The sequence below is a fragment of the Podarcis raffonei genome, chromosome 13 (assembly GCF_027172205.1).
Source record: "Podarcis raffonei isolate rPodRaf1 chromosome 13, rPodRaf1.pri, whole genome shotgun sequence".
Classification (NCBI taxonomy): domain Eukaryota; kingdom Metazoa; phylum Chordata; class Lepidosauria; order Squamata; family Lacertidae; genus Podarcis; species Podarcis raffonei.
Genome location: NC_070614.1, coordinates 34,310,842 through 34,335,954, shown reverse-complemented (window position 1 = coordinate 34,335,954; position 25,113 = coordinate 34,310,842). Strand labels below are relative to the sequence as shown.

Genomic DNA, 25,113 nt, shown 5'->3' with positions numbered 1-25,113 from the left:
ATTGGTGTCTGGATTCTGTTGACTGTTCCAGGCAGCCAAAGGCATTGGCTTTGAACCCCAATATTTCCCCAACACTTGGGTAGTGGACCTCCCTTCTTGCTCTGTCCCTGATGTGCTTCCTTTGCACATTGAAATCTTTTCTAGTCCACAAAACATTCAAAAGCATGAAAAAGCAATGCTTTTGGTTCTATGATGTGTTCTAATTCTAATTATTATTTATGTACATCAATTAAATATCCAAACATTAAGCATTATATACATATCTTATATAGATAGATAGATGATAGTGTTACAATTCCTGCTCCATGATTGCAGTCATGGGATTGCTGTCTTTCACATGACGGTGTATGTTTTGACTCCACAGAATGGGATGTGACGGAGGCAGGATGTTTGTGTTACTGTGTTCTGTGAAGTGGGACTATTGTCCTTTTTCCTTTTTGCTTTCTGATGCTAGAGAGGGAGCCATGTTGCAGTGCTCTCTCTGTGTTTATATATATATAAAGTAGATTAGCCAAAATACTGAGTTGCTGAGGTCTGTCACGCAAGTTGCGCAAACTCTGCAGATCCCTAAGTGTGCCGGTGTTGGTTGGCATCGGTCGCTGTGGTGTTTGGGCTGAAGAAAGCTTTTGAAGCTCCCGAAAGAAATACCAGGAGGGAGGGAACATGCCAGTCGAGCATGTGTCTCTGCCAGAGTCCTACTCGAGTGTAGGCTGAACTCCTGACAGATAGATGATAGATAGATAGATATTAATTCTGCACTATTCCCACATGCAAATGAGCATGTGTGCCTTACCTACTTGTGGAATCTTATAGATATCGAGGATATTTGCCATTGCAATAGAGATTTTGGAGTCTAGTCCTCCAATCACTGCAGTCAGCTTATTCTGGATGTCACATTTGTAGTTCGGAACAAATCTCTCCAATGTAGATAAAAGTAGCATTGTAGAATAGTAGGTCTGCTTTGCCTTGAAATAGCTGTCATAGATGTTGAAGCCTAAGGTGATATTGGGCAGGATCAGAGGGTCTTCATTTATCTCATTCACTGCAAATTCCAGGGCCAGAATGTGTTGGTAATTCTTTGGCACTGCACTAGAATGAAAGTTGCATTCTGTATCAAACTATTCCACATCTAAATAATAATAATAATAAACCCGCTATATTCTGCATCTTCCTCAGCATTATTATTATTTTGCTACCGTTTTGTGGCGGTTGGCAGATGGATGGCAGCTAACAGATTGAGGTTGAATCTTATCAAGACAGAAGGGAGGACAGGGGGAGGGTGGGTGTGGGGTGTCCTGAATGGGGTAACAGCCTTGGAGTCATTTTGGACTCACAGCTGTCCATGGAAGTGCAGGTCAATTCTATGTCCAGGTCAGCTGTCTACCAGCTCCATCTGGTACATAGGCTGAGCCTCTACCTCCCCGCAGACTCTCTCACCAGAGTGTTGCATGCCCTGGTTGTCTCCTGCTTGAACTACTGCAATGTGCTCTACATGGTGCCACTTTTGAAGTTGACTCAGAAACTACAACTAATCCAGAATGTGACAGCTAGACTGGTGACTGGGAGTGGCCGCTGGGACCATATAACCAGTGGCGGAGCTTCATGCTCCAGCACTGGGGGCAGAGAGCAGGTGGGGGCAGGGCTGGTGCGCGCCTCGGGGGTGTGGTGCGCCGCCCAAAGGGGTGGAGCATGCATTCTGGCAGCGGGGCGCCCAGCGTGGGTGGGGGAGCAGACATGGTGGAACCCCACCAGGATCACATTGCAGGAGGCGGTGCGCTCCCCCTGCCCCCCTCTTCCTCTGCTAGTGCATATAACACCAGTCCTATAGGATCTTCACTGGCTCCTAGTACGTTTCTGCACACAATTCAAAGTGTTGTTGCTGCCCTTTAAAGCCCCAAATGGCATCTTCACCCCCATCGTTCAGCATGGACACTGAAGTCCTCCCCTGAGGGTCTTCTGCTGCTTCCCTCACTGCAAGAAGTGAGGTTACAGGGAACCAGGCAGAGGGCTTTCTCGGTTTTGGCACCCGCCCTGTGGAACACCCTCCCTTCAGATGTCAAGAAAATAAACAACTATCGGACTGTTAGAAAACATCTGAATGCAGCCCTGTATTGGAAGGTTTTTAATGCTTGATGTTTTTAGAAATGCTGTAAGCCACTGAATCAACAATTCAATTACAGCTATGGGAAAGAGAGAGAAAGATTCCTGATTCCACATAAGAAAATGGGGTGGTACTAGGGATCTGTCAGGAGTCCTGAATACAATGGAACAAACTCAAAATGAGTCAGTGTTTCAACAGCACAAGGGGTAGGACAGAGAGCCAAGAGAAGAGATAAAGGAAACAAAAGACAGAGAAAGAAATGCTGAATTCCAGTTATTTCCCCATTTCAGAGAAGATGGAAGTTATGAAGGTACAGGGTGCCTATCGTGATCCAAGAGTGCATCTTGTGGCTATAGAGAGATGACAAATTGTGATTTTGTGCCCAGCCTGCATATACAAAAGCAAGCTGTGGTTTGCTTCTGTTCCCCAGGAGCAGTGGTAGCTGCTGCCCATTGGGACTGCTAGGACAGAAAGCAGAGAGCCTAACAATAGATGAAGCCCTTTTTAAGTAAAATTGGTTTAATTAACACTGAAAATGGGAATGCCTGTGTAATGGTGAAAGGGTTTAACTGGAAGATTCCACAGAAACTTTAGAGAAGCAGGAAGAACCATCTCTGAACTTTAACTAGTTGATAAGTAACTGATTATTGTTCTCCTAGCTAACATGTGAGTCACTTCCCCTTACCTTGTGGGTAAGTAACTTTGTCACTTCCCCTTGCCTGAGGAGGAAATAGGTAATCAAGCCTTTGTTCCTCCCTCAAGTCTACCTGAGAATTCAACATGCAAGGCCATCTGAGCTGCTTGCTCCAGCTCAGCCACACAGCTCTCACCAGCCATTTTCATGTTCTTATACCAATAATTTATGAACTTTGATCATTTGGTAATAAAGCCATGTTTTACTCCCTGTGCAGCATTTCTGACTTATATATGCAACAGCACATTAATTTGACCTGTGGAGAGATTGTTAAGTAAGCATTTTTTTTAAAAAAACAACAACTTTCCACTTGTGGTCTTTTCCTATGCTGGGGAAGAGGGAATCTTTGGAAGGAACTTTTATAAAGGGCAATTTTGGAACTCCCTTGGAAAGGTGTATCTTAAACAATTTAAAGCCTATATTTCCACTCTTTACTTTGCTGCCTATTTTGTGAATTAAAATCTCTTATGAGGTTCTCTCACCAAATAGTACTTGCCTCAAACTTGGCTCTTGGCATCAAAGGAAATTCTCCCTCTTTGTACTTTTTTCCTTGAACCAACATTAAGTAGGCTCTGCTACCCTTCCCATTTTTTCACACTTACACCTTCTGTTCATGAGACTATCTAGTGTTATTGTTCACTTCTTCTGCCATGCTTCCATAAACCCTTGCACTGCACAATCATGTGCAGAATGATGTTTCTGAGCATCAAACACTAAGGGATACACTTTAAAGTAGGGTTTCTTGATAACATGAGTCTAATATGCCCTATGCTAAGATAGCAGAACAAAAGTGTGAGTATAGAAAGAAGTGAGAGATATGATGGAACAAAGAAATCACAGCAGAATTTTGGTAACACAGCCAATGAAAGATATAGTGAAGAGAAATAAAATAGCTTCTGAAGGCTTAAATGTATCCTCCTGGGGGGGGGGGATTTCCACTTCAGCATTCTATTAATGTATTACCTTTTTATACATCTAAGACAAGAAGCCACTGCTCATTTCAGTGACAAAATACAAAATACAAAGATATTAAAACAAATAAAGAATAAGTGCTTACAAGAAATCTTCAAGCAATGCTGGTGGAGGCTCTTCAGTGAAAGCTATTGAACTGTCGAAAAAGCTACCATGAGTTGCAATGCCACCAATGATGAGGTCTCCTGACTGATGGTACATGTGTTGTGGGTGACGTGGACCACAAACCCTACATTTCACAGCATGAGATTTCCATAACTTGTGAGGAAGCAGTGCCAGCAGGAAGACCACTAGAACCACCATCCTCGCTGCAAAGCTTATTTTATTTTTTACACAGAAATTCTGCTATTTTCTTTTACCACACTATATATAGTGTCTTGATGACTAACAGCCTTCTTTACTTGAGCCTTGGAGTGACTAATAGAAACTATTAGCGATCTCACTGGAGGACTGTTTCTGCTCCCAGTCCCTTTCCCCTGCCCCACATGGTGCTGGGTATATTTAGAACAGTCTTGGTTGCCTTTGCTTAACAGTGTTTGCTGTTAATCTTGTTTGTGGCCCATGAATTCCACAGAGAGTTGGACATTTGATAGTAATTAAAGAGGGAGGTAATAATGGGTTCCACTCTTGGGGTTCCTAATGGAATTGTTAAATAAATTATGTTTGTCTCACATCTGAAAATGTGTTTGGAATACTACCGGTATACAAGAAAAAAAATGGCACCAGAAATAATGTTGTGCTCTGGAGCTAGAGACAAAATTAACTTATTTCATGATAGGAGTAGTCTTCTTTTCAGAATTACATGGATTGATGAGCCACTACCCAGTCATTGCTCTTCCATTGTAAGCTGCAAGCATAATTAAAATGGACTTTCCACAACACCAGGAGTTGGGGAAGTTTGGGATGCAGCCTGTACTCTCAGAGGGAATGGAGGCAACAGAACCCTGCCTTCCAAATTTCACTGCTGCCACCAGCTGGATGTTAGCTTGTTTTTACCCTTGCTGCCTCAATTGAGCAGCTCTTTTATTGATATTTAACTTTACTAAGTTACTCCTTATACTGTGTAGAATACTATGGCATTTAGGTATTAGGAAAATAGCAAGGCATCAGACAAATGCCTCCCAACCACCAACAACCCATGCTTTTACTTAAGGTTTTAGTAAGGCCTCCAGTTAAACAATTTTTGAAAACATGAAAAAGAAGAGTTAAGAACATCTAGAATACATAACACCCCTCCCCTCTAAGTTCCAGTCCTGCCCGGAAGGTCGCATTCATAGTCCTCGAGGTACGCCAGCGGCCTACGTGTACCTGGTCCGGGGTTCAGGTTCTGGCTCGTGTTCCAAGGGTGCTTGGCTGCATACAAAATGATGTTCATTAGAATAAATATTTAAATTAAGTTTTTTTATGAGAAGACTTGCAAGTGAGGTTATCAGGACCTAGTGAACACGGTGTTAAATGGAATTGAGTCAGTGTAATTGGCTATTGATCTGAATGGTGGGGAATGAGACTGTCAAAGCTATTCCCCTTTTTGTTAAAGAAACAGCAGCCTATTAAACATTCTGAATTATAATAACTGAATTGAGAGCTGTTGTTTTTACATTGTATCCTTTTCATTAAACATAACCATCCATTTTTAAATAATTGTTTTGTAAAATTGAAATAAATATTTGATTAATTCACTTTCAAAAAGAGGTGTCTATGCTCTTTTGGAACCACACTTAAATTACCACAGGTACTGGTGGATTAAAATAAGATTTTCAGTATCGAGTACCACCCTATGTCCCAAACGCATCATTACACCTAGAGGCTAATCTTCCCTCGGTAGAATTACGGATCTGGCACAGGACACTTAACTATTGGCTTTGCCTAAACTCAAATCCCTCTGGTCTAATATCCCTAGTGCTGCAAGATTGTCACAAGTGTGCCTGGTCTAAAATTGTCTATCAAAAACTTCACTCTTGTGGGTTATCACCACAACAGCTACTCACTTCGGGTTTTAGTAAAGCAAACAGTCTAATTTGTCTGTGCCTAAATGATATCGAGCACCAGAAAAACGTGGCCACAATATGGAAATTTTGCCCGTGGTATGACTATTTTCAACCTTCCCATTTGATTCTCTGGCACCCTATCTGCATAACCTAGCAACTGTAAAACATAGATGCGCTTTTACTCTCACAAGATTGAATGTATTGCCCGTGGCTGTACTTGAGGGACAATTTCAACAGTTTCCACACGAAAAACGCTTATGTTCCTGTGGAGATGGCAGTACTGAATCAGTGACACATGTCCTTCTGGCTTGCACTCTTTATAAAGACTTGAGGAATGAGGTTATCACCCCTCTTTATTGTCCATTCTGGGTTGCCCAGCCACTGCCACACTATCCTTTCTCTTGGCAGATCAAGATGAGCAGGTGACAGAAAAGGTTGCAAGGTTTTTAACTGGGGCAATTAGAATAAGATCTGCTACTTGACTATTGATTCAAAACCCTAAAATGTATTTTATATAATCAACTTTTTATTTGTATTTCTATTCTTTGTATATCGTATTGTTGTTTTATTGTTATGGCTGATGGCTGACACAAATAAAGATTCATTCATTCAAGTTAAAATATATGGTGGAGGGGGGGCGGGTGGAAATGGGTTTCTATAGATTTGGTAGAACAGTGGCGGGGTGAAAAGGAACTTATATCCCACATTTACACATTGCAGTCTACTGCTTTGTTTTCTTCAGTGCTGTTTACTGAATTTATTGATACCTGACCAAAGAGGGGAAACATGCAGCAGAGCACCTCTAAATTCCTCCATGTTGCAAGAAACCTGAGTGGGATTGGAGCAATAAAAACTAGGGATATAGTGCTTTGAAACTAATTTACTCCAGCTTTGTTGTGGTGCAAATCAGAACCCTCCCCAGCCATGAAGTTTCTATTTAAAAAATATAACTAATGAGTGAACATAATCACAGAGATTGAGAAAAAATATTGCATTTAGAAAGAATGACATGGAACATATATTTATGAATGGCTGTCCTTCAAAAAAAGGGAAGATTTGTCCATCTATGGTGAGCACAGAATTCCAAACTCTATATAAGGGCTTCTGAATTTCAATAAAACCTGCTAAAAGCTCAATGGACACCACTTTCCTCTTCATAAGAATCTTCACAATTTTCTCCTTATGAGATGTTCCCTGTTGTTCAGCTCAGGCCTCAACACAATAAGATAGCATTTTGGAAGATAGATGCAACCCAGAAGACCACCACTGGAGGCTAAGATAGCGAAGATCTCCACAGCAACCATGTATTTGCCCTTAGAGCTTATATAAGCTGGAATAAAGGATAGCCACACACTGCAGAAGACCAACATGCTGAAAGTGATGAACTTGGCTTCATTGAAACTATCAGGTAGTTTCCTGGCAAAGAAAGCCACAGTGAAGCTGGCAATTGCCAGGAAGCCCATGTAGCCCAGGACACTGTAAAACATGGTTACAGACCCTGCATTACATTCCAGAACAACTTCTTCAGTCACAGAGTGCATGTCCACATCTGGGAAGGGGGGAGAGGTTGCCAACCATGTGGTAGAGATTCCAGCCTGCATAAGGGAACAAAAAAGAACAATAGAGTTGCTCAGACTTTTCCTCACCCACTTTCTCATTCTGGAACCTGGTTTGGTGGCCATGAAAGCCAATACCACTGTGACAGTTTTGGCCAGCACACAAGAAACAGCCACCGAGAAGATGATGCCAAAAACAGCTTGTTGGAGGAGACACGTCAGCTTCTGAGGCTGACCAATGAATAGGAATGCAGAAAGGAAGCAGAGCAGGAGGGAGACGAGGAGAGTGTAGGTGAGGTCCCTGTTGTTGGCAATGATGATGGGAGTGCCATGGTGCTTCATAAATGTCCCCAGCACCAGAGCTGTTATCAAAGAAAAGGAAAGAGCAATGCAACCTAGACTGAGCCCCAAAGGTTCTTCATAAGACAAGAAAGTTACAATCTTGGGAATGCATTTATCTTGATTCTTGCTTGGGTACTTTTCATCTGTGCATTTATTACAGTCATTCATATCTGAAACAGAAAGAAACAAGACCTCTTCACACCTTACTCTGCTCACATATAGAGGGCAAAACTGCTGAAAAGGGGTTTTGTTGTGGTCAGTTTAGTCCTGCATGACCCAACCATCACCACTACTGTACTGATCATACCATCTGCAGCAGGGAGCTTTCTATAAGTGTGGAGGCTCTCTGCATATTTTGAAGGCATGTCCAGCCTTCCCACATGACTAGTTGGTGAAGAACTCAGGAACTCATAAACATACCATGGACTATAAATCATACGAATAGATGATTTCTTTCGTACTGGTAAAATTTGTTTATGTAAATTATAGAATAAATTCTTTGAAAAAAATTTCAAATATTATTTAGAACCTGTTAGATGTAAAGCAGCAAGGTGAAGTCACAATTCCCTGCATCAGCAGTAGCATCAAAGCAGTGTTCAAAGGAAGACCCAAGTGACGTCACAGTGTATTCTCTTTTTTCCATTTTAAAACTGTGAAACCATCTCTTTCCCTCTTCAATGCGATCAGATTGTCTGCAGCAAGGAACTTTCTGTATATGTTGGGGCTCCCTGCATGAGCTTAAACCCACAACTGGTCTTTACATATGAGGAGAGGTCTATGGCCATGAACTTGTGAGCTCATCACAGAAAACATCAATACCATTAATAATTTCTCTCTTTTCTTTTCTTTTTACTTTTGTCCCATCTAAGGATGGCTTTCACATCCACAGCATAATTTTAAAGCATACAGTCCCCCAAAGAACCTTGGGTCATGGCATATGAAGCCTAATCTATCATCTATCTATCTATCAATCATCTAATCTATCTATCATCTATCAATCCATTATCTATATATCTCTATCTATCATCTATATCTATCTATCTAACATCTATCTACATATATATCTTACCCTCTTGGTCTGAAATCTTCCCTTCTGGACAAGGTATGCAATCATAGCAGCAAAATGGCCCTCCCTCCTTCACTTTCTTGCTTGAACCAGGGTGGCAACTCTCACAACATACAGAAAGTGGCTGTGCCTAATCCATAGAGGATGAGGAGGAGGAGGAAGAAGGAGGAGGAGGAGGAGGAGGAGGAGGAGAAACAGCTTCAAATGCTTGCACTTCTGGGGGCTTTCCACCTGTCTATACACTGTGAACTACAGAAGAGACTGTGTAGCCATGTATGAATGGAGTCAACGTTTCTGGCATTTGTTAAAAGAATGAAGATAGTACTCCATTATCTATCTATATATTAAAACTTTGTTGCACAAAGTTGACTTGCTGATTATAAGGCATTCTTCATTTTAAGTCCTAGAAGGTCTTCTGCACCAGAGGTATCCAAAGTGCCACACTCCAAGAGTTGCTGGGGAACAGCTCCTATCTTCCCTAACCACTGGCCAAGTTGAATGGAGCTGATGCGACACACAACTTGTAAAATTATTATTTTTAATCCTTATAAAAATCTATATTTCAGTTATTGAAAGAAACAGCAGAATATCAAGAACAGAATGTTTTGTAACTCCAAGAATTCATCAATTCATACAATGTTGCACTTTGATTCAAGAACATTCTTACTTGCGTTCACCATGACATTTACTTTACACACCCATGCAGAGAATCAGGGCTCATTCAACAATGGGACATTCCCAAAACTGCCCCCCAAAATGGATCATACTTGGTTAAACCAGTTGTTCCAGGTTATGGCATCTTCATTGATGGTGAAGGCTTTGTCTGGAACAGCCTCTGGATCCACACTTCCCACTTGCACCCTGTGAAAGGTTTGGTTTGAGGAAACAATCCAGTTGATAAAATCAAATCCAGCTAGTAACTGCCCATTATGATCAAAAGCAATTTTGTCACCAGCACTGTTGTTAAATGAAACACGTCTCAAAAAATGATGGAGCTAGATGGAAAAGGAAAGAGTTTGGGATTTTCAGACGAAGGTCTAACGGCAGCAGACTAAAGGTTTCCTGAACAGTTTTGAATAGGGGATGATTGATGACATAACCAGTGAGCTTAAATTTAGGATTTGATTTCTCAGCATGTTAACTAAAGAGAATGCACTGGGAAGAAGAACCCAGAAAGATTTTAAAGTTGTTGGCTGAAACGGTAGGTCCAAAGGCAGGAAGAGGAATGGGAACTAAAGAAAGGGCGGCTGCCATCCCAGCTACAGATTGTTATTTACAATCCACGGGTCTCAAGGAAGGGTTCTGATTTGACTTATAACCCACAGATGACATCAACAGTCGGCTGCTAATAACTCAGATATGTCGACATGCAATCAGAGAAGCTAACTAAAAAACCCCCCACCATACTATACAGCAGGAATAGGTAAGCATTTTCAGTCTCATGGGCAACTTTACTAGGGCCGCAAGCCAGTGGTGAGTGAGACTAAGGACAAAGCAGGCAGGGTGAGAGTCAAAAGTGGGCAGGGTAACTTTGTACATTAGGCAACATGCCAGCCATGCAAAAGTCTTTTTACATTCAACTAATACATGGGTAGGCAAACTAAAGCCCAGGGGCCGGATCCGGCCCAATCGCCTTCTCAATCCAGCCCACGGATGGTCTGGGATTCAGCATGTTTTTACATGAGTCAAATGTGTGCTTTTATTTAAAATGCATCTCTGGGTCATAGGAATCTGTTCATCCCCCCCGAAAAAGTATAGTTCAGCCCCCTACAAGGTCTGAGGGACAGTGGACTGGCCCCCTGCTGAAAAAGTTTGCTGACCCCTGAACTAATACATTAAAAGACTGAAGGAAAGTATGGGGTAGGGGCAGTATGGGGAGTGGCTGGAGGACAGAGTTTCAACAAGGGAATCAGGTGAGGGGTGAAAAGAGAGGAGTTTCTTGAGTGTTTGGAGATGAGGGAGAAAGTAAATGTGTGCACAAGAAAAGTTTGGGAGATAAATTACTATACTGGGTAGGCCCTATTTCAATATCTAAAATATTATACATTGCCATAGGAGCATATTCAGGAGGACAGTACCTGCCACACCTGTTGTTTCTGAGGCTTCAGTCGTCCCTCCTGTGCTCTTTTGCTGTATTTGACTCTGTATGAGGTCATGGCATGTAAAGCATGGGCCACAGCATGGACAGCATTGTAGATGTTGTAGCTGTGGCCAGTTATGCTTGTTTCAAAAAATGGTGCCGGAAGACTGTCAATATTCTCTTCCCCTGTGCAAATATTCCCATCTGCCTCAGTGTTTGGGAATACACAGGCAAAGGCCTGCTGCCAGAAGTCCCTGATAAAACCATCACCTTCTGTGCTAGAAGGATTTTTGCTCTCAATATATGGCTTGAATTCTGGTAGTTCACTGCTGTGAATTGTGAAGGCGAGAGAACCATGGATTATTCCTGTGTCCCAGTCTCTTTGATAGAGAAATGATGTGAGTTCCATCTGGGCTGTCATAATCCATACTTTACCACTTAGTAAATTTGTTGCATTTTTCTGTTCCGATAAATATGGGAGCCATCTTAAATATACCATGGAGTTACAGTCTCCATAGAACACTACTACATTGGTTTTACTATCCATGAGTTTGTCACGTATTTTTGCTCCCCATGTTAGCAGGTCATTAAGTTCAGTGAGTGCAATTTTCATAGGAACTCTTTCAATGGAGGCAAAACATATACCATTCTGGGAAAACAGTGGAACTGCAATTTGCAGAAACCTTTCTCCATTATCATTATCCATTGCAGCGATTACAATCCATGTCCACCTGAAATGCAGTAATAAAGAAAGAATCCCTGTGTACTGAAGGGTTTCCTCAGGGGTCATTTTGTAGAAGGAAGCTCCTGTGGTTTTATCTTCCATCTCTGGAGCAGAGCCATAGAGAAGCTAAGGGGAAATTTGAGAAGAGTAACACTAGTAGTCACGTTTAAACAGTATATTGAAGAACTCAGATTACAAAATGCATTAAGATACACTGTTTGCAACAGACATGGGAATATTATTACAATATGTTAAAGATGGGATGCTTCATTTTTATGCTAAGGTTGTCAAGTTGGTTTATATTGGGGGTAGAAACATCAGTGGGGACTGTTTCTCTCCAAACTTCCTCTCTGTCACAAATATTTGACCTTAGCAGTCAGAGGCAAAACATTTTCAAGAAAGATTAGATGTGTATGGGTGTAACGATGTACACTTTAAAATGAACCAAATTTCAGTTTGGGTCATATCTAGAGCTTCCTTCGTTGTTTGATGATGTGTGGTGTAAACTCAGAAGAGAGGATATTCAAATGGCTTCTCACATTACGTTTTGAATTAGAAGATCAGTAAAGAAATACTTCTTCCAGGTATACTAGATCTCCTATAACACAAGATATTGCAGTCATGCTTGTGCTCTTCTGTGTGAGAGAGAGGTCCATGGTCTGATCTAGCAAGACTCTCCTTATGTACCTTTATTTTATTTTATTTTATTTATCTTACACGCGGGTTACATAATGGGTCATGCTTATAAAGCCAAAAATGTGCATAGTTAAAACACATTGGGGTCTGTGGCAAGTGGCAATGCAAAAGTCATTTTCCCCAGAACCCCAGCCCCTTTCTACTCCCTTTTTAATTGTGTGTGTGTGTGTGTGTGTGTGTGTGTGTGTCTGTCTGTCTATGGTCCAAGTGCCTAAAGGTGATTGAGCTAAAGTCAGACATACATTGTGATTTACTTGTACAATGAATGTCTATATTAAGTGCTATGGCTATATAAGTCTTAAAGCCCACCTTCCTATTCTTTCAGTGTTTTATGCCCATAGATTAAGAATGTTAAAGGCTTCAAACACTGAATGGGATATTAATATTGACATTGCACAGAGACTCTGCTTTTTCAATCACATAGCTTTACACTTAGTTACTTATGCAGTAACTAAATTATGCACCAGTTAAAGCATTTGATTCATTTTCTATGATATATTATTTTCTATATTTTCTAAAAGAATAATAGTAAATTTAAAATGGAGAAGGTGTGATAACCATTGATAAGCCATGTTGAAATCAGCTTAAAACCATTGATTTCAGTTACTTTGCTCTGACTATGACTAGTGTTGGATATAACCCAGGAAATCTGTTATAGTTACAATGACCTAAGCCACAAATAAAATAAACATATATGTGCATCCATGTGTATGCATGCAGACACACACAATAAACACACACACAACTACATATGTTTGATTGTACTGATATTTTAATCTGAACTTTTAAAATATGTTTTATATGAGACCCCTGGGTATAGGGCAGTATATAAATTCAATAAAGAAGAAGAAGAAGAAGAATGGTTTGGGTCTTTACCATTATTTTAATTGTGTTAGGATACCATTGGCCTTATGGAATAAGCTCCCATTCATAAAAGGGAGATAAATGGATAAAAATTATTTGAACATCAATAAAGACATAAATGTTACTTTTTTGTAGACATGCTATAAGGCTTATGTATCTCACCCATCATATTATTTGAAATTCAAGGATCTGAGGGGCATTTAAAAGGATTAAATCCCATCATCTGCACATCCATATAGGCACATAATCCCTACCTGTGGAACCTTATATATATGCAAGATATCTGCCACAAGACCAGAAATTCGGTAGTCCAGTCCCCCGATCACTGCTGTTAGATTACTTTGGATGCCACATATGTAGTTGGGAACAAACCTCTCTGGTGTGGACATAAGTAGCATTGTGGCATGATAGGTCTTCTTGGAATTGAAATAGCTGTCATAGATGTGGAAGCCCAAAGTGACATTCGGTAGTATCTGAGGGTTTTCATTTATCTCCTTTACTGCATACGCCAAGGCCAAGATGTGCTGGTAATTCTTTGTCACTACACTATAAAAATAGTTGCATTCTGCATCAAAAAATAAAGCTAATTCCACTGTGTCCTGCACCTTCTTCATTATATTATTCATCATAGAACTTCTATTCCCGGCAGCTAGTAGTTAAAGATTAGCAATGGAGACCTTTTATACCTATCCACCTGAACAAGGATCCATGAGAGGGAACTTATAGGTTCTGCCTCCAGAGGGGATGGTTTTACCTAGGACAAAGTTATTTATGAGGCTGTGCCACAGATAGACATAGCGTTTGAAGTTCCATTTGCATCCCCCCCTTCATTACCAAGAGCAATCTCAGAGTGGGAATGATATAATAACGATATTAAAATAAAATAAAATAAAAACAATTTAACAATCAACAGGACATTGTTTTATGTTCTGGTGATTTATTCTTACTGCAGCTGCTAACAGTCCAAATTGATGGGTGTGCTTGTGGTGCCTATGCAAAATGAACCAGGCACAGACTAAGGCATATGCTGTATTTATCTGGAGAAATTAAGCTCATCTGTTTTCCAGTGTCACTTGAAGAATGAAGGTTCTTCAACTCAGAGAGCTGACGAGTATCCTTCAAATGGCTACAAGGCTGAACTCAGCAGAGACACAGCCTAACATTTTCAGAGCTCAGCTTAAGAACACAACTGATTGGTACGTAGGGAATGTATGCTAATATGAGTGAGAATATAAATTTGAGTTTACTAATAGGAGCCAGGAACATTCAAATATTAATACACACATACATGTATTCCAAATTCTCATTTTACATTATATGTCTCTATCACCTACTTTCTTACGAAGACATTTTTGGGGAAACAGAATTATACCAGAAAAGGAAATGTAATATAGCCAGCAAAAGAGGATATGTTTTAAGACCAAGAATCAGGAATATATGAAGGTGGTTGTGAAACTTGTGGTTGGAATGATTCCCATAATGTTAAAATGCACGTCCTATGTACAAAGAAACAAATGTTGCAAGAATTCAGAGCCTTAAGAGAAACCACAGACAACCTCTGAGCAACACAGAATCAGTAGAAGAAATAACTGAAATGAGGAGAAAGAAAATGTAGAAGTGAAATAAAATATAAAGGCTTAAATACATTTCACCCTGACTTTCTCCTGTGCAGAAAATAAGTGTTTATTTCCTTCTACTTTCACTCATGATCATGATCTGTTTTAGTTGTTTTTAAGAATGTGTTTTTGGATTATTGTGACCTGCCCTGGGACCTTATGGGGAAGGGTGGATAATAAATCATCATTGCCCATTGTTTTCAGAATAAACTGTTAGAGTTTGTCTTGCCAGGTACAAAACACAAGGATAAAAATATAAGCAAATTTTCCCGTCCTTACACAAAGCTATCAAGCAGTCCTGGTGGGGGATCTTCAGTGAAAGATAATAAATCATTCATGAAAACACCATAAGTTGCAATGCCACCAATGATAAAGTCTCCTGGCTGATGGTACATGTGTTGTGGATAATGTGGATCACGAACCTTACATTTCACAGTATGAGCTTTGCATAGCATCTGAGAAAAGAATACTATGAACAAGACCACTAAAACAACCATCTTCTTCAGTAGAAGGGCAACTTCCCCCTCTACATGCAGATTTTCTAAACTCAGAGTGTCTATGCTTAGAGATTCCTCTAATGGTAGTTTGTTCACAGATCTAAATCTTGAATCATGTAATGCAAAAGTATCAGAGAATAAACCTTTAGATCCTGGCCTTATTCCAGTTCCTACTCTTATCTCTAAATAGTACCAGGCATATTTATAACATTCTTCTTAATCATTGAGGTTTATTTTACTCGTGGCCACTGAAACTCCACCAGAGATTAATATTGCAATGCTTCCGATAACTGAAGAAGAAGGAAATCAGACATTCAGATATGAGGATTCCCTATGGAATGCTGAAGAAAACATGTTTTTCACAGCTGAACAAAAGTTTTCACTCATGATTAGCTTGGAAGAAATTGATGATTATGTTTGGAATGAATAACAAAGAAGGGGGACGCCAGAAATATTAGGCTGCAATCTGGAACAATAAAACAAATTACAGAAGCTTGATGACAATGCAGGCCTACTTGAAAAAACAACATTGAGTGTTGTAGTCTGTGCAAAGAGACATGAACTCATTCCCCACCCACTGTTGGTACATCACCACATATCACAGCAATTACTTGCTTATGTCTCCCTGTCCCCTCCTGTCCCTACAAAGAAGGGAAGGGAGCAAACCACCTCTTTTTAAATTATTGGAAAGGGAGGGTAAAATCCCCTCTCCCAGTTGAGCACACTTTGACGTATATCACAGTGCTGATGTTGGGGGGGGGGTGAGAGAGGTAAACAGGGACTGACTGCACATATCTTCCTATAGGTATTGCATTATTCGCTAGCACTAAAGCAGCCCAATATGTCCACATGGAATCCCAGCCCCATTCAGTTCTCTGATATAGGTTTTATTGCCTAATATTCTTGCTGTGCTTCTGCAATACTAATGTGCTCATAGGTTTTTTGTCTTGCAGGGTTCCCAATAAACCCTACTACCTATAACTATATTTATATGAAAATGCTCAATAGCATGCACATGTTGCATCATAAACTAATGTGAAACAATTAAAAGCACAGGATTGTCAATCAAAAACAGTTCCGTGCCTTATGCTTCTACTTGGTGTGAATTGTATTACGTGACATTTCTCTCTCCCACCACTGGCTCCCACTTGCACTCCTGAATGATCAGCAATGCTATTCCGTCCTAGTTGCCAAGAGTATACTTACATGGGAGCTGAGGTTGGTTCCTGTTCAAAAGCAGAACTGCAGTATTTGCAGTGCCCAAACAGCTGCACAGGTGACCAACAAAAAGGGTGCTGATGTCACAAAGCCACTGAGACCTGCAAGCAGATCCAGAACTTGCTAGCGACAAGTGCTGAGCCTGCCTGTAGGGAAATATTGATTCAATTTTCCAATTCAAGTTTTCAGCAAGGGGGAGTTGTATAAAAAACTTTATGTGGGAAAAACATTTACAAATATATTGCAGATCAAACACACATATCCAGCTTTCAAATCATCATAAAAGACAGGGGTATTCAAATTCTTCCATGTTTTTACTTAGTAAACTGTTTCTGGCTGTTCAGCTCAGGCTTCAACACAATAACATTACATTTGGGGGAGGGAAGACATTTCCTTCTGGCAATTCCTGCAGCCAAACTGGTGCCAAGTATATTGTTTTGCTTTCCTTTGTATTACCTCAGCAAGGCCAAGAGGGGGTCTTGTCATCTGGACAGCCCAGGACTTCCACATTAGCTGCTCAAGATTGATTTTTCTATTATTATAACCATTTAAGCATGCCACATACAATACCATAAACTACCAAGGCTGTGTACAACATAATAATAAACACCATGTCATCACTACAATATCTGAGTAACAACAAAAACAAAAACAAATACTTGAACAAACAAAGATAAGTCCAGATTGCAAATTACAGTTAAGGAAAGAGATTTATTAAATTCTTCCATGTTTAACCCTTATGAGCTGTTCTCTGTTGTTCAACTCAGGTTTAAACACAATAATGTAACATTTGTGGGAAAAGATGCAGCCCAGAAGGCCAGCACAGGAAGCTAAGATAGAGAAGATCTCCACAATAACCATGTATTTCCCCTTTGTGCTGAGGTAAGTTGGCACAAAGGATAGCCACACACTGCAGAAGACCAACATGCTGAAAGTGATGAACTTGGCTTCATTAAAACTATCAGGTAGTTTCCTGGCAAAGAAAGCCACTGTGAAGCTGGCAATTGCCAGGAAGACCATATAGCCCAGGACAATGTAAAACATGGTCACAGAACCTTCATTACATTTCAGTACAATTTCTTCAACCATTGAGTGCATGTCTACGTCTTGGAATGGGGGAGAGGTCACCACCCACACAGTACAAATGCCAGTTTGAATAAGGGAAAAGGAAAGAACAATGCAGGTGGCCAGCTTTTTCCCCACCCACCTCCTCATTCTCGATCCTGGCTTGGTTGCCATGAAAGCTAGAACTACGGTGATGGTTTTTGCCAACACACAAGAAACAGCCACTGAGAAGATGATGCCAAAAACAGCTTGTTGGAGGAGACACGTCAACTTCTGAGGCTTGGCAATGAACAACAATGCGGAAAGGAAGCAGAGCAGGAGGGAGACGAGGAGGGTGTAGGTGAGGTCCCTGTTGTTGGCAACGACGATGGGAGTGCCATGGTGCTTCATAAATGTCCCCAGCACCAGGGCTGTGATCAAAGAAAAGGAAAGAGCAATGCAGCCTAAACTGAGCCCCAAAGGTTCTTCATAAGACAAGAAGGTTACAGTCTTGGGAATGCATGTATCCTGATTCTTACTTGGGTACTTCTCATCTGTGCATTTAATACAGTCATTCATATCTGAAACAGGAAAAGACATAAGCCTTCTTTCTGCATTACCTGAGTGTTGAGGTCTAATGTAAAAAATATATTTGTAGGGCTGTACATATAATCACAGCTGCAAAGTAACACTGTCTTTTGCTCCCACTATGTTGATCATAGCATGATTTAGAATTCATGTGTGAAATAGAACCTCACACACCAGTAATGTGTGAAAAGGACTATGGTATTGATCTTACATAAAACCTTAATAATATGCCTAAATGGTTCCTTTCACAGTTGTATAAGTTGACCCCTACATCTGTGGTTTTCCTATTCATACCAGTAGGTGTTCCTCTTATGTTTATCCCAACTTTCCAATCCCTTAAGTTACTTATGGTAAATCAGTACCAACAGGGCATGTGCACAAATAGTTGTATTGGTTTTTTTAAAAAAAACAACCCTCAGAATTGAACAAAACCAGAAACCTGCACAAGCATACCACATTAAATAAGATATTTAACTGTAGTTTGTTTCTGGAGATTTCTGGTTTTTCATAATTATGAGAGCTCATAGGCAATATATTCAGGAACACTGGAAATAGGAGCACAGGCAGAATAGAAAAGAAATCAACTTTAAATTATCAGCTTACATTTTTAATTTTAACATGCCTTGTAATAGACTGTAGAGGATTTTTTTTTGTGGTTTGCATGTGCAGTTTTCTGGTTCTGTGTAAATCTGAGGGACCAACAAAAAAAATACACCACTAGTTCCATTCAGAAGCACACCAGAAATAGTTTTGAGAATGACTAGAAACCAAATGAAAGCACTAACGAATAATGGGTGTGGAAAGAGGAGTAACAGAAAGTGACAACATATCCACTCATCACCAAACCATGAAAACAAATAGTCTGTGACCCAAGTGAAGCAGTTTGGAGCCTGATTTTCCTCACCATATTGGATCAATCCCATATAAATTAAACCGGAATTTACAAGGGGAAAACATCAAGCTTGGAGTAGCCTGATTGTAAAAATGTGTCCCTACACAAATCAAATTTGAATACTGAGAACAGAAAACACCCAGTAGCATCAGGTATACTTACTTACCCTCCTTGTCTGATATTTTCCCTTCTGGACATGGGATGCAATTGTAGCAGCAAAATGGTTTCCCTTCTTTCACTTTCTTGCTAGAACCAGGATGGCAGCTCTCACTGCATGTAGAAAGTGGCTGGGCCTAATCCATAAAAAAGAAAGCAAAATTATGAGCTTGGAATCTTTAAATTTTGTGGGCCTTTCCACTTCTTTTTGCAATGTTAAGGAATTTCAAGCACATATGCACCGCACCTTACATGCAAATTAAAGTACAAATTCCATTCCATCATAGACACACAGAAGGAAGGCTTTAAAGACCTCCTGGTAGCTTTGTATGATAAGCTTAGGAATGAGGCTAACAGCAACACTGGAAACAGATGCATCATTAACATGATTGTTCGTTAAAGAACTAGGTTGTACTTTGAGAGAATACTAACATTAATCTTTAGTCTGGGCTCTTATATGTTTGGTGACAGTTTTGAAAAGATACAGTTACTGACACTATTCTCTAAAACACTTCCACCCTAAATCTCTGATTGGATCCTACCTGGTTAAACCAGTAATGCCACGTTATGGCCTCTTCATTGATGGTGAATGCTTCATCTGGAGGAACTTGCAGATCCATCCTCCCAATTTTTATTCTGTGAAAAGATTGGTTGGATGAAACCACCCAGTTGATGACATCGAATCCAGCTAGTAACTGCCCATTATTATCAAAGGAGATCTTGTCCCCAGCACTGTTGTTGAATGAAACATGTCTCAAGTAGTGATGGAGCTGGATGGAATAAAAAGGAGTAGGGTTTTCAGACTGATGTCTAATGGTAGCAAGAATGCTTTCCCGAAGGGTTTTGAGCAGGAGGCAACTGGTGAAATATCTGCTAACCCTTTATCACTGAGAGACAATAGTAAGGATCACTATGTTATTAAGTACACTGATAAGAATACACACTGCTCATATAATAGGATAAAAAAACATCTCAAACAGATCATTTTATGGTATTTTTTAGCAAAACATCCTCCTCCCATATTTCAAATCAGTTTTTCTTCTCAAAAATTTAGAAAATATAGCTTTCAAAATGTATGCCCAAAGAGCTCCACAATCTGTTCAAGCATAAATAACTCACCACACAACATTTCTGTTGCTTTTTTAGCTGCATCTCACCTGTATGGTTAGCCATATTCCGCCCCATGAATAGGCCCTATACCTTCTAGGAATCAACATTAACCCTTCTTTCCCTATGAGCATTACCTTATATCTATTTCACTGTAATCCACCCCATTATATCCACAAAGTGCGAGGAATCACCAGTCACAACTGCAACAGTGGCAAGAGAGAAGGTAACGACATAAAGACATAAGAAGAGCCTGCTGGATCAGGCCAGTGGCCCATCTAGCCCAGCATCCTCTTCTCACAGTGGTCAACTAGATGCCTGTGCAAAACCTGCCTTCCATGCCTACATGAATTTTTCAGATAAAACGCCGAACAAAATCTGGAGCTAGCAGGCTGGTGCAAGTCAGGTCAAACAGTGCGTGACACCTATCACAACAACACCCACCAATTCCCAAGGCCCCAAGTTTGGTCAAATGAATTTGGTACCTGAGGCAGAATACTCTAGGAGTACCTTTCTGTGGGAGTAAAAATATAACAGTAAGAAATTATGCATTGTCACGTCAAGATGTTCAGGCCACTACCTGCCATTTCTCTTGATTCTGTAGTTTCATTCTCGCTCCATCCAGATTTGCACTGTGCTTGACTCTAGATGAGGACATTGCATGTAAAGCATGGGCCACAGCATAGACAGCATTGTAGATGTTGTAGCTGTGGCCCGTCATGCTCATTTCAAAGAAAGGTTTTGGAAGGTTCTCTAGCTTCTCCTCTGTAGTGCAAATGTATCCATCCACGTTACCTACATCCGTTTTTGACAATGTGCAACCAAAGGCCTGCTGCCAGAAGTCCCTGATGAACCCATCTCCTTTAGGGATGGAAGGATTTCTGCTCTCAATAAAAGACTGGAATCCTGGTACATCATTGGAGTGAATCTTGAAGGCTAGTGTACCGTGGATTATTTCTGTAACAAAATTCCTTTGATGGACTGTTGATGTAAGCTCCATCTGGGCTGTAAGAATCCAAACTTTCCCTCTTGGTATGCTTGTCTCACATTCTTGTTTTGACAGATATGGAAACCATCTCAAATACATCATGGCATTTGATTCTCCATAAAAAACCACTATGTTGGCTTTACTATTCATGATTTCATTATGTAATTTACCTCCTCTTTCTAGGTTTTCATCAATTTCATTGAAAGAAATTAACATGGGGATTCTTTCTATGAAAGCAAAACAGACACCACTCTGAGAGAACAGTGGAATGATAATTCGCAAACATCTTTCTCCATTGTCAGTATCTGCGACTACAACCCCAATCCACACCCATCTAAAATGAAGAAGCAAAGAGAGTATCCCTGTATACTGAAGGGTTTCCTGAGGGGTCATCTGGTAAAAATCAAGCCCTGGAGTTTTATCATTCATCACTGGATTTGAACCATATACCAGCTAAAAGAAAAAGTAGGACGGGAAAAAGAGACAGTTATAGTCATTTTCAAGATGTAGTTTCATATGCTCTGATCACTCAATACAGTGGCTAAGATACAAGGTTTACAGCAAGTGGTAAGGTAAGTGGATACTATTGCCTCTTATCATGATAGGGGACTAGTCCTTTCACAGGTACATTACATCAGCAGGTAGAACTAAAATTTTTCAAAATTAAGTAAATGGTTTCCTTTGTTAATTCTTTGTTGGAGTGTAGTTGGACTGTTGTTGCTGCACTATCTCTGGATGGTGCTGAGGTGGGTCAAGGTGCAAGCAAACTCAAGGCAGAATGGACACATCAGTGTAAAGGGCTTCTTATGCATCTGCACAGTCTTGACATCACCACCACCCAGGCCTGTCCAAATAAGGCACAGTAATACTGGTCCTGGGAGGATGGTTCCGCCCTACTGCAGTGGTTGCTATCTGCAAAATTACTTATACTATACTATGACATATGAATATTGTGAGATGTGTTTTTCTGGGACATGGATGTCTATTTGATGGAATTCCTTTTCTAGGAAGGCTTGCCTTACAACAGCTCTCATGTACCTCCTTCTCAGTATGAAGTTTTTTCTATGCAAGGAAGGATTCAATGCTAATGCTAATAATAATAATAATAATAATAATAATAATAATAATAATAATAATGTAAAAAGATGTTTCTTCTTAACTACAAGGGCAGGAGCAAAGGGTAAAATGAAACACACATACAAATTTATACAAAAAACAACAACAAAAAACCACAAGACCTAACTTTCTTTGTCCTGCGATTCTATGTTTACTTTGCTTTATCATTGCTTGGGTATTTTGCTGTCTATAATACTTCTTTCATTGGTTTACCATGTCATAAGTCATAAATATGGGTTTAATAGAATATCAACCTCCCTCTCTCCGACTTGCAAAATAAATCTGGAAGGACAAAAGCCGCATGAAAAAGTATTGCATTCCCATACTTTCAATATACACAAGGGCAGATTATCCCTACCTGTGGAATCTTATAGATATCCAGAATATTTGCCACAACAACAGAGATTTCAGAATCCAGTCCCCCGATGACCGCTGTCAGATTATGCTGGATGTCACAGACGTAGTTGGGGAAAAACCTCTCTAACGAAGATAAAAGTAGCATTGTGGCATGGTAGGTCAACTTTTCATTAAAATAGCTGTCATATATGTGGAAGCCCAAGGTGACATTGGGTAAGATCTGAGGGTTGTTATTGACCTCCTTTACTGCAAATGCCAAGGCCAAAATATGCTGATAATTCTTTGACACTACACTAGAATTAAAATTGCATTCTGTATCAGAATTATATTTCACACTTTTTGAAAAACCAACACCACTATCTGCATTTTCATGTTGATGATGGTTGATTGCAGTATTCTAGAGAAATCCTAAAGTCAAGATTCTCTGGCTGGAGAAGGTTAGGGTTACGAGAACGTGGTCCTCCAATAGCAGAGAAGAACTCATCTGTGACAAACACCTATGCTATGCGCATGAAGAATTCTGTGGACATGGATGCATACAAGAGCTGTTCCACAAGCAGTTGCCAATTTTAGGCTTCAGAGCAAATCCATGCCTCCAGTAGTTCCCAGGCACCTTTATCTTCAAAGAGCCAATTCAGGATTGGGCCTCCTTGAGAGCAGTCAGGAGCTGGAATAACTGCATTTATGCTGAATGGAATGGGGAGGCTTAAAAAAAGGAAACTACATGTGGGAAGGATGTTAATCAACACATACAAAGCTACAGCCTTGGTTGGTGGAAGCCCACCTCACTGCACTTAGAATAATGTACTTAATGAATTTTATTTCTTGAGACTCTCATTAGGGTTAGGTTAAATTTTCAATCGTGCATGCATGTCGCAGAGACGTGTTATCAACATGAGTATTTTATGAGAGCTTGTGCCTGACATCACAACATACCATGTGGGTGTTGCCCTGTGTGGATTACAGAATCTAGAACCTCAGTGCCATCTATCTGAATTATTGTTGAAGGTTTGTGTGGATTTTGCTTTCTGACAATCTCACACAGTATATTATTTACGGCAGAGCTGTTTATTGTCCAAGCAGAAGAGTAACCTTCTGGCGACTATGTGTAAATGGAATCGACTATGTGTAAATTGAATCTAGAGTAAGGCATATGCATACAGCTAGAGTCCTTCTATCACTTCCTATGGATGAGGAAAATGGAGAGGGAATGTACAATATAGCACACTTCCCTTCTTGTGCTTGTATAAGCCATTGCTAAACAGTCCCCAGTAGAGTGAAATTCCTCAATCAAAGCAGCTATATTTAATAAACAGCATGGTAACGTGAGTTAAACTGCTTTGGGCTAAGATAACAGAGCCCAACAATTTCAGAACTTAAAACACTAAACATTTTGTGAGTCACCTGTGAGTTATATCATAAACTTCACCCAAATGTAATTCCAAGGTACAAATATACATTTTTCAATATAGGCCTTTATTTACCTACTTTTTTATGAAGTTATTTTCTATGAAAAAGAATTATATGAGAAAATGGAATTTAACAAAGCAAGCAGGGATATATCTGTTTTCATATCAAGACAGAGGAAGGAACTGAGTTGATGGCAGCTCTCATGAGTCAAAAGATTCTAGTATTTTACATCACATAAAATAAGTAAATTAAGATAAAATGCAAATATACCAGAAGCAATTACCACTGAGTGATTTTTCCAGAAACATCCAAAATTCAGTATTGTTTAACAATCTTTACATTAACATATATACCATTAGAATGTGCTGAAGAAAAAATGGGTGCTGTAAGAATGTAAGCAGAAGTGAAATGTGAGTCAAAGAAACAGAAGGGAAACTTTTTGTATCTGACAGGAGAAAGAATTATAAATAGGTAAAAGAAAATGGAGTTGAAAGAAAGACTATTATTTTAGGAAGCTTAAATGTATTCCACATAAGTCTTCTTCCCTTGAAGAAATTGAAACCCTCCCTTCAGCTTTACCTTAATTCCATCATTTTTTCCCTACAGGCCAAGCTGATATACCTCTGCATATATGTTGTAGCACTAGCACTGGTCTTTTCAGAGGGAAAGACATGGAAATAAAAAAAAAAACCACAACAAAAAACATCTTACATAAACTCTTCAAGCAATGCCAGTGGTGGTTCTTCAGTAAAGGCTGTTAAGGTTTTCATGAAGCCACCATGAGTTGCAATGCCACCAATGATGAGGTTTCCTTGCTGATGGTATATGTGTTGTGGGCGATGTGGATGGGAAACCCTACATTTCACAGTTTGAGCCTGGCATACCTTGTGCGGAATCATTGCCAGCATTAAGACCACTAAAACTATCATATTCAGAATGAAGGAAATCTTGCCTGTACATAGACGATCCTTTGCTTTTCTACAGCACTATTGTTAGAGTTGTCCTGATGAAAACCATTGACTTAAATGGTACTTTCTCACA

At 40.0% G+C, this 25,113-nt stretch overlaps 2 protein-coding genes across 2 annotated transcripts; both read right to left on the bottom strand.

Moving 5' to 3' along the window:
- Positions 1 to 5,152: 5,152 nt before the first annotated feature.
- LOC128398862 (vomeronasal type-2 receptor 26-like) lies at positions 5,153 to 13,709 on the bottom strand. The gene is made up of 5 exons (XM_053360123.1): positions 13,338 to 13,709; positions 10,798 to 11,649; positions 9,487 to 9,714; positions 8,723 to 8,849; positions 5,153 to 7,823 (listed from the first exon to the last, which is right to left on the bottom strand). The coding sequence occupies exons 1-5, from the start codon at positions 13,707 to 13,709 to the stop codon at positions 6,922 to 6,924; spliced, it is 2,481 nt and encodes an 826-aa protein (XP_053216098.1). The 3' UTR covers positions 5,153 to 6,921.
- A 3,419-nt stretch (positions 13,710 to 17,128) lies between these two features.
- On the bottom strand, positions 17,129 to 25,032 carry LOC128398861 (vomeronasal type-2 receptor 26-like). The gene is made up of 7 exons (XM_053360122.1): positions 24,957 to 25,032; positions 24,151 to 24,169; positions 22,664 to 22,955; positions 20,782 to 21,642; positions 19,637 to 19,864; positions 19,105 to 19,231; positions 17,129 to 18,039 (listed from the first exon to the last, which is right to left on the bottom strand). Exons 1-7 carry the CDS (start codon positions 25,030 to 25,032, stop codon positions 17,129 to 17,131), a joined length of 2,514 nt encoding a protein of 837 aa, XP_053216097.1.
- Between the last annotated feature and the right edge of the window lie 81 nt (positions 25,033 to 25,113).

What these genes read in the sequence shown, in the direction of transcription:
- LOC128398862 (XM_053360123.1), bottom strand. Translation starts at nt 13,709, where the DNA reads ATGAATAATATAATGAAGAAGGTGCAGGACACAGTGGAATTAGCTTTA. An exon ending in AGAAACAACAGGTGTGGCAG is followed by an intron (nt 9,715 to 10,797) that starts GTACTGTCCTCC and finishes TTTTCCATCTAG; the next exon opens with CTCCATCATTTTTTGAGACG. An exon ending in GGAACAACTGGTTTAACCAA is followed by an intron (nt 8,850 to 9,486) that starts GTATGATCCATT and finishes TCTATGGATTAG; the next exon opens with GCACAGCCACTTTCTGTATG.
- LOC128398861 (XM_053360122.1), bottom strand. Translation starts at nt 25,032, where the DNA reads ATGTACAGGCAAGATTTCCTTCATTCTGAATATGATAGTTTTAGTGGT. An exon ending in AGAATCAAGAGAAATGGCAG is followed by an intron (nt 19,865 to 20,781) that starts GTAGTGGCCTGA and finishes TATTCCATCCAG; the next exon opens with CTCCATCACTACTTGAGACA. An exon ending in GGCATTACTGGTTTAACCAG is followed by an intron (nt 19,232 to 19,636) that starts GTAGGATCCAAT and finishes TTTATGGATTAG; the next exon opens with GCCCAGCCACTTTCTACATG.